At 41.1% G+C, this 16300-nt stretch overlaps 1 protein-coding gene across 3 annotated transcripts in view; it reads right to left on the reverse strand.

Moving 5' to 3' along the window:
• Nucleotides 1-16300, reverse strand: part of SLC7A11 (solute carrier family 7 member 11) — a 156701-nt gene that overhangs the window by 26749 nt on the left and 113652 nt on the right. For 2 of the 3 annotated variants that reach the window (XR_006740716.1, XM_036423513.2), the window contains one exon: nt 9661-10005. The exons of the other annotated variant lie outside the window; for it this stretch is intronic. Coding sequence is in view for 1 of the 2 variants with exons in the window: in XM_036423513.2 (XP_036279406.1) it covers nt 9941-10005 (65 nt within the window). In the remaining variant the exon portion in view is untranslated. Of the gene's footprint in view, nt 1-9660; nt 10006-16300 lie in introns of those variants that run through there. 3 annotated transcript variants of the gene reach the window in all.

The raw sequence follows: 16300 nt of genomic DNA on the forward strand, positions 1-16300 counted from the left end.
TTATGTTGGAGCCGAGTCAAATTCTTCCACACTCTCCCTGCTTTTCTTTATATAATGACCCCCATTCCAGAAACTCAATCTCTGTTGTTAATTTCCTGAGGATTGTGGAGAATGCTGCCTAAACGAGAACCATCCGTTCTAAGGATGTAGGCAGTGCCTTAATTGATCAGATAAACATGGTCCATTTAGTTTTGCTTTAACTCAGACTTCAAAGTATTGTACAAAGCTGTATGTTTGCATCATGTTGGCCAAAGTAAAAAACCTGAAACTCCTCAGGAGGAAAGGAAACAGTGGAAATTAGGCATCTGCCCAAAATCTGGGAGGAAGAATAAACACGTAAAGCCCATTTTAATCTATGCTTTGAACTGAAAAGAAAAGGGCTCATGAGAACATCTAAAGATAGGAAAAGGACAATTTCCAAGACCTTGAACTTGAACCCCTTGAACAGCAGGGGATGTGGACTCAAGGCCACAAAATATTGGTCTTTCTTCGCTCAAGTCCCATCCCATCAAGATAAAACACAGGTTCTAAAATCTCCACTCTTCCACCTACCCACCTACCGGGTGTCAGCCCTATGACCAACTTGCCCAGGGAGGATTTATAAATGCCCTCCTGAACTTCTCACAGACTCTCTCTTTTGAATAACCATTTACAAAAAGATTAAATTCAATTAGATTGTATCTGTTTCCTGTGGCATGCTGCCTTCAAAGCCTACTTTATTTATCACCTTCCACCCCAGCGGAGTACTGATGCTGGCTGGCACAGGGCACCTTCAGATTCAGGAGGAAGGGAAGAAAGGGAAGGAAGTATATGTATAGACTCACTCAATCCCTGGGAGCAGTTTGGGAATGGCTGACATCTGACATCCATGCCTGCCCTGAATCAGTTGGGACTTGTGACCTCCCCCCGCCCCCCAGGAGTAACCTGAACCCTCCACACACCTGCCCAGCTGAGTCACCTTGGGTTCAATCATCTACTTACACCCTACTTATACTCATTATCTTTTTTTTTATGTTCTCTTATTCTCTGAATTTACCAATAATAACTACACCTTGATAGTTATTGGTACCAACCTATTGTACTTATGGAGAAGCATTTGTTTTATCTTGAAACCTAGGTATGACTTAATGATCATTTCAGCCTAATTTGCTCTTAAAACTATGTTAACATATTTACTATAAATACTATTAATTCAAACAAAATCAGTACCCATGGCACTGAAGGGATTAATGGGAAGCACATCTCTCAATCTCTGTTCAACAATTAGATCAGATAGGAAATCAGATAGGAAATCACTAGATGTCAGAGTTAGTCATTTTTATTGGTAGACTTTTGAGAGAAGGAAAAGAAATATGACAAAGAGAAGCAGACATTGAACAAACAAAAAGATAAAAGTCAGCATTTTCCACCTGGGACTACAGACTCATTCTTCTTAAAGGGGAAAAGCAATGCAGCAGCTTTTCACAATGCCTCTGGTTCTGGGTTCTGTCTGCACTGTTGTGACCCCCGGCAAAGATGGATCTTCCTCTTTATTACTGTGCTGTTGCTTTAGCCGGGCGAGACTGCAACCTCTCCTCCCAGTAACATTTTTTACAAAGATGAAGACGAAAGAAGGTGAACCATTTTTACAGCAATTCCTTCTTCATTCTGGTGTGTTTTGCAGCCCTGGAGGAGTGTCCCATGGCCCTAGCTGCCTGCTTGCTGCTCACTTCCCTGGGCCTGACAAGCTTTCCCTTGGGTTAGAGGCAGAGGGCTGTTGGTAATTTTTCAGGTTTTGCTTTCTCACTGGCATGACAATGCACAGCATTCTAGTCTATTTTTTTTTTCTTTCAGTAGTGTGGAGGTGTGCAGTCATTTGGCAAAAGAAACCCCCAGCGGCTAAAAGGAGCAAGGAGGAAAGTCAGGAGCAGGCCAGCCTGGCCTTTCTTTGGGGACCGGAAACTGCCTGCAGTTAATTGCTCGCATCAGAAGAATAACTGGTGGTACCATAATTGAATTTTTATGGAAATAAACAGGTGGCAGATTTACTATAGCTGTGGGGATAGTAGGGGGTGGAAAGCTGCAGCCACATTAACCTGTTTAATTTAATAGCTTCGGTACTCGTGGAAAAAAAAAAAAAAAAAAGGCAGTGTTGCTCATTGAGTCAGTTGGATGCCAAATGTAAATAACTACAAATACCTGCACATGCCCATGTGGTTGAGAAAAAAAAAAAAAAAAAAAAAGAGGGCACTGTGCCAGCTTCTGCTAGGTTTCATGTTTATTAATTAAGCTCCTGGAAGTGTCAAAATAAAAGTTGTAAGCCACAAAGAGCCTTTGAGAAAGGAAAGAGAAAAGAATCTGACAACAGGAAAATAGATGATAGGCAGAGGGAGACAGACTAAGGCTTTGTTTACATTAAAAGCAGAGCTCAAGTCTTTGACAGAGAGGCTTTGGGGAGAATGTCCCCTGGGCATTGCAAGGATGAAGGAAACACTACCTTTGCACTATACTTCCCCCCAGTGGGCAAGTTTGGGAAATGCATTTTTATATTAAGGAAAGAAAAATCGGGAACCATTTGGAAAAAAATATTAAAAAACAACGTTAGCTTATTAACGTACTTGGCATTTATTTGTAAACCAAATAGTAAGAATGAAAGTTTGTGTTTAAATTTTTGCTGGTTTGCCTTCAGGCGAGAACAATGTGAAATATAAATATATATTACACCAGGGATTGAAACACATTTAAAAGGGAAAAAATGTTTATGAGACAGAAGCACTTATTATCTAGGGGGAACCACACAAATGTGTATACAACGTGGGTGTCCTCTGCCTAATTTCCCAGGCCTGAAAGGTAGACGGATTCTCAGATAAGTAAGTTAGATATAAAGCAGAGCTTGCTAAGTAGTAGAAAGAGCACAGAGAGAAATGGGGATGAGAAAGGCAACAGAGAGAAACAGGGTTGAGAAAGAAGTGGAGAGTATGAAAAAATAATTTTACAAATGAGAACTATTTTGCCCTGGGTTTGAATGACCAGATCAAATACAAAAATAGCCAAGACTATCAGAACCAGAGGGATCAAGCTTGGGATGTTTTGTGCTCGATTTTACTATTTTAGAGTAAGAAGTGGGAGGGTCTGAAAGGGTGCTACCCATTTTGGGTTTTTTTGTTTGTTTGTTTGTTTGTTTTTTAATATATTTTATTGATTTTACACAGAGAGGAATTGAGAGGGACAGAGAGTTAGAAACATCAATGAGAGAGAAACATCGACCAGCTGCCTCCTGCACACCCCCCACTGGAGATGTGCCCACAACCAATGTACATGCCCTTGACTGGAATTGAACCTGAGACCTTTCAGTCAGCAGGCCGACGCTCTACCACCGAGCCAAACCGGTCCCGGCCGTTTTGGGTTTTTTAAACCCATGAACCTTTGGTAAATGCTTGCTGGGCACATCATATTGTGCTGACTACATTCCAGGGGAACATCAAACCTCACTGCAATCAGATATCTGGTCATGAACTCTTCCCTCCTTAAAACCATGCTCTTGACTTCACATCAACCTCTTAAGATAGAAACAGATCCCACAAATTTAGGCCCCTGTCTACCTCTGCCGCCTCCTCTTTCACCACTCATCACTCCAGGTGCACCATCTTTCATTCAAGTCCTCAAGCACTCACTTCTCTCCTGCTGTCTGTGGTGTTTGGGTCCTCCTATCACTTACCACTGCTCTAGAATTCATCTGAAGTGTCACTTGCTAAAGGAAGACTTTCCCCACCTTCACTGCCCTCTCTTCCAAAACCTCCTGCACATACATATACACAAACACCAGGACAACATGGGTTTTCCTGTTACACAAGCCCATAGAATTCTCCTGAGCAATGCCTCCCTCCTCCACCAAAATATCTGTGACACAACAGCAAAATCCATGTCAAGTTTGCTCAAAACTGTACCTCTGACATCTAGCACAGAGTTAGTGGATCTTGGTTAGTACTGAATATTTAATACCTGGACAGCTGCCTATCTACACTAATATAAGAGTAAGATGCAAATTGACCATACCTTCACAACATCCACCAGCCAATCAGGAGTAAGTATGCAAATTAACACAACAAAGATGGTGAGTTGATTTGCATATGGAGGCCTCCGGGCCTCTGGGCAGCATGGGAAAAACAGGAAGGCAGCTCTGGACCGGAGTGAAAAGGTGGCTCTGGCTAGAGCAAAGGCGCTGCTGGCAGCCAGGGTAAGGAAGGCCCATGTATCTTTGTGCATTGTGTCTCTAGTCATTTATAATCACTCAATTCATGTCTATCTCTTATAAGGCTTATACATCTTCCACATATTCTAAATAGACACATGAAAATAATCATCAATTCAACATCTGCATGCTTTGGATGATTTCTTTAATTTTTGTGATTCACCTATAGATGCAATATTACTTTGGATTTTAACACTTGGGAGGGAGGGACAACTTCAAAAGCTTTAACAGCCCTATTCATGATAGAGAGAGCAAGGGAGGATTTTGCCAATTGCTTAAGAGAACAATTCCAGTTATGTACTCAGAAAAATAACCACAAGACTGGACCACCTAGAGGCAGACTCAGATCAAAATCCAATTTATGACCTGAAGTACAATTTGCTGTTCTGAGAACACCACAGTGGTCTCTGAGTTTCTGGAAATGAGGTACCTCAAAACCAGTGTTTTACAGTATCCCAAAGCTCCAGGTACTTCCCTTTCCCCATGTAGTTTTGCCATGTGGAATTTTACACCTCCTTTGTATTCTATTCACATATAGGTAATACCTGGCATGAAATGTCTGAGTAGCCAGATTCTAGGATCCGTTTGTATCAGCAGGACCTGAAAGGCAAGCAATCTATTTTTGTCACAAAGCCAAAACACTTTGGAAACTAAAAATGTTTATGTGAATGTTGACCCCTAAAAGCACATTATCCTTAGAATGTAATATGCTTTTCTTATCGCTTGCCACATCATTGGTATAAAAGAGCAACAGTTCTTTGGAATGCTTTATCCAAAACAAACATCATAATAGCCCCATGCTCAGCCATTCTTAAGAAACCCAGAACAAAGGGTAGGCTAACCAGATGAAGGGCTATTTATTTGCAATACACAATAAATGATCACCGATCCTCTGGCAAAGGCTGGGAAGGAGATATATTCCACACACCAGTGATATCATTGCACAATCCAGCATTAAGGAATTCTTGATTATGGAACTAACTCACGTCTGATAATTTTATGAGAATGAGCGACTTCCTGTAATCGTGTCAGACCCATGCTTCCCAGTTGTGCAGTGTTTTCCAAAACACAAATGAAGAAGGACTAATGTGCTATCACCTATCTCAGTTAAGGGACCCGATGATGGGCCAATCATTTCCAAAGATTCCTGCAATTCAGAACGTGCTGATGAGCTGTTGTGATTACAGGTAACACCAACTATTTTGCATCTTGCCTTTCAATGCTACCACTTGGCCTCTGCTGCTCTACATTAATAGTTTCCTCCCCGTTTAAGTCAGGCAAAGCATTTCCACTGGAGCATCTGCCTCTAACATCTTCAACCCACAAATAATAGTAGCAAAAAGTTTCTTCAAAACTGCTACCTTTCCCCTCACCATACATTTCTTTGGAACATAGTAATGACCTAGGTGTCCTGGGAGGTAAATTAGGTGAAAATGATTTGTATATGATAATACCACCCAGAATACTTGCTACTCTTCTCTGTGTTATATAAAGGATCTTTGAAATCTCAACGTCACTATTTAGAATACCATATTTTCCGGCTTATAAGACGACCTCCTAATTTTACAATTAAAACATAGGTTTAGGCCTATATTTGCTGTATAAGACTACTCCCCACTTCCAAGGCAACATCAGTTCTTTTTTTAATAGACTACCTCTCTAACTCAGCCAATCCAAGCAGGCTTTTTATGCATGCAAATTATACATGTTCTGTACCCTAAGCTACACTGTGGTCAATCTGAGCAGGCTTTTTACTAGAACAGAGTCAGAGAGGCGGTCTATTAAAAAAAAACTGGTGTTGCCTCAGAAGTGGGGGGTAGTCTTACACAGCGAATATAGGCCTAAACCTATGTTTTAAGTGTAAAATTAGGGAGTCGTCTTATACACCGGAAAGTACGATGTAGTCAAACTCAGACTCACTTTCACCAGCTCAGAATGATACAGTTATCGCTTTGAAAATTTATACTTTACTTATCCAAGGGCAGTCATTCTTATTAGTCATCATTGTTCTTACATATAGTCCCAAGTTTTGTCATCTTACCTAATAATAGACAAACATGTAAATTGACTATACCTCTGTTGCACCCACAACCAATTAGGAGTAAGTATGCAAATTAACTCCACAAAGATGGAGGGTTAATTTGAATATGCAGATGTGGGGGTGGGGCAGGACACATGCTATGAGGGGGAGGGGGCATGAAAGGAGCTATAGGAACAGTGCTCTGGCTGGGAGCAAGGCCTTGCCTGCTCCCAGGCAGCCTCCTGGGAGTGGTGACTTGGCAGCTCCCAGGCAGCCCAGGAGCAGGGACTTGCAGGTTCCTGGGCTGCCAGGAGCAAAGCCAGGGGAAGGAAGGCCTATTCTTGTAGGAATATTGTGCAATGAGGCTCTAGTCATAAAATAAAAGGAAATACTTCTCCAACCAGCTGTTATAATGCAATTGATTCCCCTGGGACAGTCCTGCTTCTAACCAATGGTTAGAAATTAGGAAATAATGGTATGTTTGTGGGCTTCAAATGGTGAATTGCTCTCCCTTGCAAAATTAGTCCCTGAGAAAAAAAGAATAGTCTCTAAGCAAGAAGAGACCAACCCAAATAAGGAAGAAAATACATCTGAAATCCCAACACAGCTATGTGCTGGCAAGTGTTCAACAATTCACTCCTTTTTTGTTTTTGTTTTGTTAAGATATGTTTATTAATTTTTAGAGAGAGAGGGAAGGAGAGAGAAACATCAATGTGAGAGTGAAGCATTGATTGGTTGCCTTCTGCACACCCCCCACCAGGGATCAAGCCTACAACCTGGTATGTGCTCTGACCAGGAATCCAATGTTGACTTCAAGTGATCAACATGACATCACTGAACACAGAGTTGGGAAGAAGTAAGTGCAGGTGGCCATCATAAGGCATTAAGAGCCAGCACACCACTGTAGGGAGGGGGGATTGAGGGAGGAGAGGAGGGGAGGTTGGGAGGTCAGGGAGTTGCAAGTCTTTACAACCCACTCACACACTCCAATTCTGGTGCTTAGAATCCTACATTTTTCTGATCAGTACTCTCGCTTTCACATAAAAGGAACAGCAAGACTTTAAAGTTAATTGATATTATAATTCAGCAACCATATCAAACCCCGAGTTTCATTTCAAGTACATGAAAGCTGAAAGAAGCTGAGAGAATTAAGAGATTCTTTAAGCATTGTTAGAGTTCCCGAGGTCCGGTCTGTGTCACAATCAAGAATTAGAGAAGAAAAAGTTATCATTTGGCTTTGTCAGCTATCCGATGCTCTCAAAATATCCCAGTATCCCTATAGTCTTTTAATTTATCTGGTAATGACACTGGCCACTTGGTTCCCCGAAGTCTTACCTTGAATAGGCATTTCAATCCAAGGAAGTCTTTCATTCCGGAGATCAGAGGCTACGTTTAATTAGCTGTCTCACCACAGCTTGTGACAAGCTGCCTGAGTTCTGTCCCTGAAGACAAATGGGATTTCATTGTTTTCAGCCCCACTCTGAAAATCAGCCCACATCCTCCCTCCTAGACCCGCTTTCTCAGACTCAATCACATTAAACCCATTTCCAAGTACCATTTTCCGTAACTATATGGTCTTAATTCAAAGGAACATAAACTAAATATATGTTCATTAAGGGATGAAATACACATATGGCAAGAATATTAGTTAGCTTACAGAATTATGTGAAACTTGGAAAATCAGCCTTGGAAAGTAGGAAGGAACCAAAAGCAATTAGTCAATTGGTAATAGTGCAGAGAAGACATCTTACCTAGTTTGGGACACCCAAGACGCATTCGCTACCATCACCGCTGTCCCCTGTGAATAATTTCTCCTCTGTGTCCAGGTAGGACAGCGGACTGCTAAGGCTCATGCCTGGCCCTGGCTGCCTGGTGTGGAAAGATGGAACATCTGACCTCTTCATCATTGCACGTGAAGCCCTGCCTCCTACTAATGTCGAAACCTGAGGATTGACTGCTAGCAGGAAGATCGCGCTCACTAAGTAAGAATGGTGCACTCTCAGAGATCAGAGTAACAGGAAAGAACCAGGAAGTAGGAAATGAGATGGAAATAAAGAGAAGAGAAAATAACTCTAGCCGGTTTGGCGCTGGATAAAGTGTAGGACTTTGGACTGAAGGATCATGGGTTCAATTCCAGTCAAGGGCATATACATCCTTTGCGGCCTGTGCAGGAGGCAACCAATCATGATGTTTCTCTCTCTCTGTGTCTCCCTCTCTATTCCCTCTAAAAATCAATGGAAATATGTTCTTGGGTAAGGATTAACAAAAGAGAGAGAGAGAGAGAGAGAGAGAGAGAGAAGAGGAAATGTGGCAGGAATTTTTATAGGAATAGCAGAGAGAGTAGTTTGATGGGAACAGCACTTTTGGAAGTAATGCTGTTGCTTTTCCTTTGTAAGGGGTAAATACAAGTACGTCAGACGATGCACTGAAGGGGGCTGGATACTTCAGTAACTGATGAGATAATGGGAAAATGTACTGGGTTAGGGTAACATGAACAACACATGTGTTTGAGCTAACTGTGTGGAGGAGACAGGTCGATTTCTCCCTAAAATCGGAGGAAAGGGAAGAACGAATGAAGGCATGGAGTTGGAGGGGGCAGGTGGCAGTTGTTTATTAAAGAAATTCTCTCAGACAGCCTTGTTCTTTTTACAGAAGTTGGAGATAAAGGCCGTGTTTGATGCTGAAGACATGAGGCAGAGTTAGGGTCTTGGGGTGAGTGGGAAAGCTTTAGAAAAGCTACTGTGGAAAGTCACAGCAAAGTAAGTGTGGCTAGAGGATCTGTTAGTACAGTGGTTGGCAAACTCAGTAGTCAACAGAGCCAAATGTCAACAGAACAACGATTGAAATTTCTTTTGAGAGCCGAAAACCAACTTCTGTGCATGGGCCACAAAGTTTCAATCGCACTGTACGTGCGCGCCCACATGTGGTATTTTGTGGAAGAGCCACACTCAAGGGGCCAAAGAGCAGCATGTGGCTTGCTAGCCGTGGTTTGCCAACCACTGGGTTAGTGGAACAGAGGATCACTTCCTCTCCAAGTGCCTAGAAAGCTGCTCCATCATAGTTACTGAAGTTGGGCTGATAGAACTTTCCATTAGGAAAAAAAAGTATATATTAAATCCAGCTTCATCAGCCCTCATAAGAACCTTCAGCGTGATTATACAAACAGCATATGCAGAAGATTTTAGCAACACACATAAAACTCACAAATACCTAGTTATAGGATAAAGTCCTGCGAGAGGATGAAATGATCGTGACAGATGGTAAACAAGGACCCCATTTCAGCATCTGGGAAGCTTCATCTTTGGCTTTGTGGTGTCTTTCATGGCTATGTAAAGGAACTATAATTTAACCGCCCATTAAGAGTACAGACCAGGACTTAGATGATCTTAATCTCCTGAGGTTTGTCCCTTTTCCACAGAATGTTCCAGATGCATTCTGTAATGACCCTCTACCAAGCCACTAAGATCGACTGCCAAAGTCCAATCTGCCACAGAAATCTTGCGAGAAGAAAGGGATGTTTCATCAGCGGCAGGCATTCATCCTAGCCCACTCCTAGCCCACACCTTGCCTGCTTCTGATCTTCCCCTGTTAAAAACGTAGTACGCCGGAGCAAGACTGTGCTATATTTCACGAGTGTTCTGGGCCACCACCAAGGGACAGTTCCATCTGTTATTTGCTCTCGGCTTTGCTTACTGATAAAACAGGAAGGACAGCTTGCTGATGGGCTCCAGGAAGCAAACGGCTCCTCTCTTTCCTGCAATTAATGTTCATAAATTATTTCTATAGTAGACAATATGGATGGTACCATGATTTCAAAATTAGTTTCAATAAATTAAGGGTCTGCATTCATTACCAAAGGAGATTGATTTGCAAGGCAACTCGTGGAATTTAGCATCGCCAGCTACCTTTTGTGCTGTCATTAATTCATGGCTTATAAAATCTTAAGATCATATAATATGTTCAGTTGTTGAAATTTCATTTTATGTATAATATACAAAAGAGTTTTAGTTGTTCACAGGAAACAGAATTTGGGGTACCTCAAAATTTCTGAGACTAGGTTAATAGCCCTTTGGCCATAGGAAAGGGAAATGGATGATGACAGCAAAATGCAAAAATCACTAAAGTGATTCCCGCCCCCCCACTACAAATTATTCTGTTGTTCCAATCATGCAACAATCATAGGATAGATAAATCAGTGTATTTTCTGGCCTCTGCACTATTTTTAAAGGGATTTCCAGGAACCTAGAATATAAATTGCTTTTTCTAAATTTCTTTTATCTCAACTTGTCATGTTTTCTTTATTTCATTGGTTCAATATCTATGACCAAATTTGTCTATGCTTCCTTTATAAATGAAATATTTCCCATGATCAATAATAGTATGCTTTCTGGGAAATAGTGACTAGGACATTTATAGCAGGCTTGACACTTTCAAAGTTTTAAACTACAAAGTTTTAACTTTCCTAGCAACACCTATCAGTTCAAAGTACAAACAACAACAACGGAATGGAATCATGATTTCTTAAGACTACAGCTGGGGAGAGAAGCCTTTGAGCAATGGAAGAGTCATCAAAAGACCCGAAAAGATCAGAGGAGCTGCCTTCTCTTCATCCTTGTGTGAGACCAGTTGAGAAACAGGTCTCCTGCAAGGGGGTGGGATCGAGGTGAGGTAGGAATACAAGACTGCTGGTTAAGTGAAATAACACAGCACAGGTTAATAATAGAAAAAGAAAAGAAAGAATTACTGGCACATGAAGAAAGAAAAAGGTCTGACGCACCCTCATACCATTATCAGGATATATTTAGGAGAAGCAATTTTATAAAAATACAGACCAGTGGCATGGCACACTCTAACCATTTCATTTTATTCTGTTTTTTTTGTTTGTTTGTTTTTGTTTTTGTTTTTGTTTTTTTTTAGTTTTGTCATAGCCTATCTATTGGCTCAAATTCTAATATATAAAAATAAATATTGTCTACTCATAATACTTGATGCTTCCTCATTTTATTGACAAATCTGTACATTGGAGAATTAAAAAGAAAACTCATTAAATATTAAGTAACACATAGATTCATGGTCCTTCAATGTTGGCATCAACTCACTAATCCTCTCCTATTTTACTGTTAATTTGGTTACATGAGGCTACACCGTATCACTGGATAAACATTTAGGAAGAAAAGATGCCTACTTAGCTGAAATGTCACAAACTAGTTCATCTATTTTGGCGCTCAATTGCCACTTTAAGCCAACTCAATACTAACACAAAATCCGCTGCCAGTTTGGAACTGATGCTCACTCCTGGCAAAGCCATTTATAGTCCAAACAAATGCTCTCATTTCTTATCATTATGAATACAATTACTCTTTCTTTTCAAATTATTTTTTTGTTAATCCTCACTCAAGGGTATTTTTCCCCCATTGATTTTGTTTGTTTGTTTGTTTGTTTGTTTTAGAGAGGGAAAGGAAAGAGCAAGCACCCCTGTGAGATACATCAATTGGTTGCCTCCCGCATGAGCCCGGACTGGATGAATTGAGCCTGCAACCCAGGTATGTGCCCTTTGCTGGGAATCTAACCTGAGACCGTTCAGGGAGTGTGCCGATGCTCTAACTACTGACCACCTGCTAGGGCATTCCTAAAAATTTCTCTTAAAATATTGGCTGATGATGCCCTGCCGGCATGGCTCATTGGTTGAGAGTCGACTTATGAACCAGGAAGTTACAGTTTGATTCCCGGTCAGGGCACATTGCGTGGGTTGTGGGCTCGATCCCCAGTGGGAGGTGTGCAGGAGGCAGCCAATGAATGACTCTCTTGCCTCATTAATGTTTCTCTCTCTCTCTCTCTCTCTCTCTCTCTCTCTCTCTCTCTCTCTCTTTCTCTCTGAGATCAATAAAAATATATTTTTTAAAAATATTGGCTAATGGAGTACTTTGGCATAGCAATTTTTTATTTTTTAAAGTTTTTTAAATTGTACTTTTATTGATTTCAGAGAGAAAGGAAGAGGGAGAAAGAGATAGAAACATCCATGATGAGAGAGAATCATGATTGGCTGCCTCCTGCAAAGTCCCCCACTGGAGATCCAGCCCACAACCCGGGCATGTGCCCTTGACCGGAATTAAACCTAGGACATTTCAGTTCGAAGGCCAATGCTTTATCCACAGAGCCAAACTGGCTAGGGCAGCATTTCTTCTATTAGGGAAAAATATAGTAAATACTAACAATATGCAGTAAAATGTAAGAACACAATTCCTGTCTTTCAAACATTTACAACATAAATGATGATACTTAGTATAAAAATCCCGCTCCAAAGGTATAGGTATTATTGTTGTCATTCTATTGCCATTATTGTCTTTATTAAAACCTCTTGCCTTAGCAGGGATGATGGCGAACGTGAGTAAAAAAAGTCTGTAGGTTAAATGCATATTTTATGTGTCTACTATGCACTCCATTAACATAAAAATAGTTAACATTCCTAGAGAGTTTACTGTGAACCAAACACTATGCTTAGAAGTTGTATAATCCTTGCTTCAGGCTTGTAAAGGAGGCATTGCCAACCCTGTTTTAAAAATAAGCACATTGAGCCGAAACTGGTTTGGCTCAGTGGATAGAGCATCAGCCTGTGGACTGAAAGGTTCCGGGTTCGATTCCGGTCAAGGGCATGTACCTTGGTTGTGGGCACATCCCCAGTGGGGGTGTGCAGGAAGCAGCTGATCGATGACTCTCTCATTGATGTTTCTAACTCTCTATCCCTCTCTCTTCCTCTCTGTAATAAATCAATAAAACCTTTTTTTTTTCTTTTCTAATAAGCAGATTGAGTTCAGAGAGGTGAATAGAATGCTCTTGGTTGCATCTCTAAGAAGTGGTGTGGACAAAATTTAAACCCAGGCTTAACTAACTCTAACGTTTGCATTGTTTTTGACTATTTCTGAGAATTTACATTTGATGCATTCTAGCCATTGAAGTTTTAGTAGGAAAAAAAAATCTCAGTCTCTAGGAGGTGAAATATATGAATTGTTATACTATATGACAATATCTGTCAGCTAAAGAAACATAATTTAAACCTGAGACTAAAGTCCATGTCCTAGTTCTCATTTCAAAATGATTAAATATATTCTTTCCCTGCTGGACTATCATCAGAGTGGCATATGATAGGCCTGGAATCTACCATATAGTCCCAAATGGCCTAAGGGCAAAACTACTTTCATGCCATTAATTTCTAAGCGAAAGCTGAAAGGCCAAAAATCACAGGTGAAAACCGCTCTGGTGAGATTTTTCAGTTCAATTTCATTCTCCCTCGAGGTTCAAACAAACTTCAGATAATCATCTTGAACTTGGTGATGAACCAAACTCAGATTCAGGCTATGGCTTCTAAGAGGGTCAGCTCTTTCATTTAGAATAAGGCAGAGCTTAAAGTGACAAGCCAAATGGGGTCAGATGTTCAATACTTGGCAAAACCTCAGCTGTCGCACTGAAACAATGTTGACAAGATGGCAGGCTGTAAAATAAATTCCCTAGGGAGGCTACTGATATTATTCTCACTTTCCCTTATGTCGACTGCCCAGCCTCGCTGCTTTCTGGAGCATGTGCCAATCATGGACAGCACATACTAGGAACGGCAAGGACGGCACAACATGCTACGCTGATTCCAGCATCAGGAGCTGGTCCATGTACATAGGGGGACTTCCTTGGCCCCCAATGCAAGATAAAGCATGCTGCTCACACACCCTCCCAAGGGATCAAAAGGCAGCCAAAGCCAATGCAGTCCTCATGCTCCAGAGCTTAACCCTTTCCAGTGAAGTTCATTGACTAAAGTGGGAGCCAAACACCACGAATGCTTCCTCTGCAGTGGCTCTCAACCTTCTTAATGTCCGACCCTTTAAGATAGTTCCAATGGCCTTAGGCTCTATAGCAGGTGGAGAACCGCTACTAGGGTCAGCTAAAACCATCAGAAAAACACAGATATTTACATTACAATTCACAACAGCAGCAAAATTACAGTTATGAAGTAGCAACAAAAACAACATGAGGAACTATGTTAAAGGGTCTCGGCATTAAGAAGGTTGAGAATGACTGCTCTAGAGTCTAGAGTCTAGACCAGCGTTTTTCAACCGCTGTTCCACGGCACACTAGTGTGCCGCGAGATGTTGCTTGGTGTGCCGCAGGTGCAGACAAGACAAGAATTTTATAATTTTTCACTATTTTGTTTACTTAATATTTCATAATAAAGTAATTATAAAATACTTTCTTTGTGTTTATTTGATTCCTATTCAAGAGAATTACTTTATATATAGTCAATATAGGCACAGAGTTAAATTTTTTAACATTTTCTAATGGTGGTGTGCCTCGTGATTTTTTTCATGAAACAAGTGTGCCTTTGCCCCAAAAAGGTTGAAAAACACTGTTAGACAATCCACTTTCGCCACTGCTTTGAGAATGTAGATTGACTTCAGTTAGGCAGCCTCCATCCAACTTTCTGATAAACCAGAAGCTAGCTTACCCACATTGAGTTAAACACCCTGTAGGGGTTAGAAATCTGGATCTGTTAACTGTTTGTGTGGTGCCAGGTCTCTAGTAAATTAACTTGGACAACTTCAAGTATATCCTAAAGCTTTAGCCCAAATCATGGTAATATCGATAGTTAAGCTTTGAGTTTCATGAGCTTTCAGGTGTTGTACCATAATCAAGGGTAGGTAGAAAGCTAGCCACACTGTGAGGAAAATTAAGTTTTTGATATATTTTTCTTTTGTTCAGAACTAATTGACTATCCTGAAGACATAAAAAAAAAAATAGAGAATAATAAGGAGAAAAATATAATCCCAATAAATAGTATTTGATTTAAGGTGAGATTGCTTTAAATGGCTCACATTGTCTTTGCCTTTAGGGTCTAAACCACATGTGTCAAACACAAGGCCCGAGGGCCAAATCCGTCCCGCCAGGCCTTGCAATGTGGCCCGCACCACACTGTCATCACTGCACTCCGCTGCGTTTCCATCACAATGACAGTTTATGACTGTTCAGTAAACCATTCGGCCCGCGATTTAGGCTGGATTTTAGATTTTGGCCCCTTCTCTGATTGAGTTCGACACCCCTAGTCTAAACTAATAAAAAATTGACAACCCATGTATGTTTCAGTTATAATATTCTGAAGTTGGCACATAGGTAACTCAGTCAGGTTATTGGGGCGGCCCAAACACCAGGATACCAGGTAGATGGCATTATTACAATGAAAAGTTTAAAAACTATTAAAAAGATCAAGAGAAACATTGACAAAAGGTATCTTAGACTAACCCACCCATAGGCTATTTATCTTGTTAGACTCTCAGAATATTAAAGCCATGGAGAAAAAAAAGGTTAGACCTTAGCCCTGGCTGGGTGAGTCAGTTGGCTAAAGCATCATCCTGTGCACTGAAAGGTTGCAAATTCGATTGCCTTTCAGGGCCCATGCAGGTTTAATCCCTAGGTGAGGTGAGGTGCGTATGGGATGCGACTGATAGATGTTTCTCTCTCTCTCTCTCTCTCTCTCTCTCTCTCTCTCTCTCTCTCTCTCTCTCTCTCTCTCTTCCTTTCTCTCTAAAGTCAATAAAAACATGTCCTCTGGAGAGGATTAAAAAAAAAAAAGCTAGACCCTGAAAGGGTCATAAGATGCTCTGATTTGGTCATTTATGGCTGGGCTACGTTGCTTCATTTGGAGGCTGCCTCAGGGTGCTAAGGAGAGAGAGCACCTGGCTGCCACATCTGCTTTACCAGGAGGAGCTCCCATCACTCTTCTACCTGTTGGTCTTTTTAATAAGGTGTGCTCTTAGATAAACAAAATGGTGCTGCTCAGGGAAAAATTAAAAACATGCATCTTGTGGCAAAGGTAAAATGATTAGGCCAATGCCACCTACCTCATGAATGACCAGCCAGTCAGCACTGCAGCAGCCCTTCCTACTGCCTGATCCCAGAGCACATCGGCCCTTTCAGAAGACAAAAGCCCAGTTTTGCTCATGTTGTTGTTTCTTCTGTTTACAGTATCCAACTCCCCGCCCTTTTCTCCTGAGATGTCCCACCCATTT

The sequence above is a fragment of the Pipistrellus kuhlii genome, unplaced genomic scaffold (genome assembly GCF_014108245.1).
Source record: "Pipistrellus kuhlii isolate mPipKuh1 unplaced genomic scaffold, mPipKuh1.p scaffold_m20_p_8, whole genome shotgun sequence".
NCBI lineage: Eukaryota > Metazoa > Chordata > Mammalia > Chiroptera > Vespertilionidae > Pipistrellus > Pipistrellus kuhlii.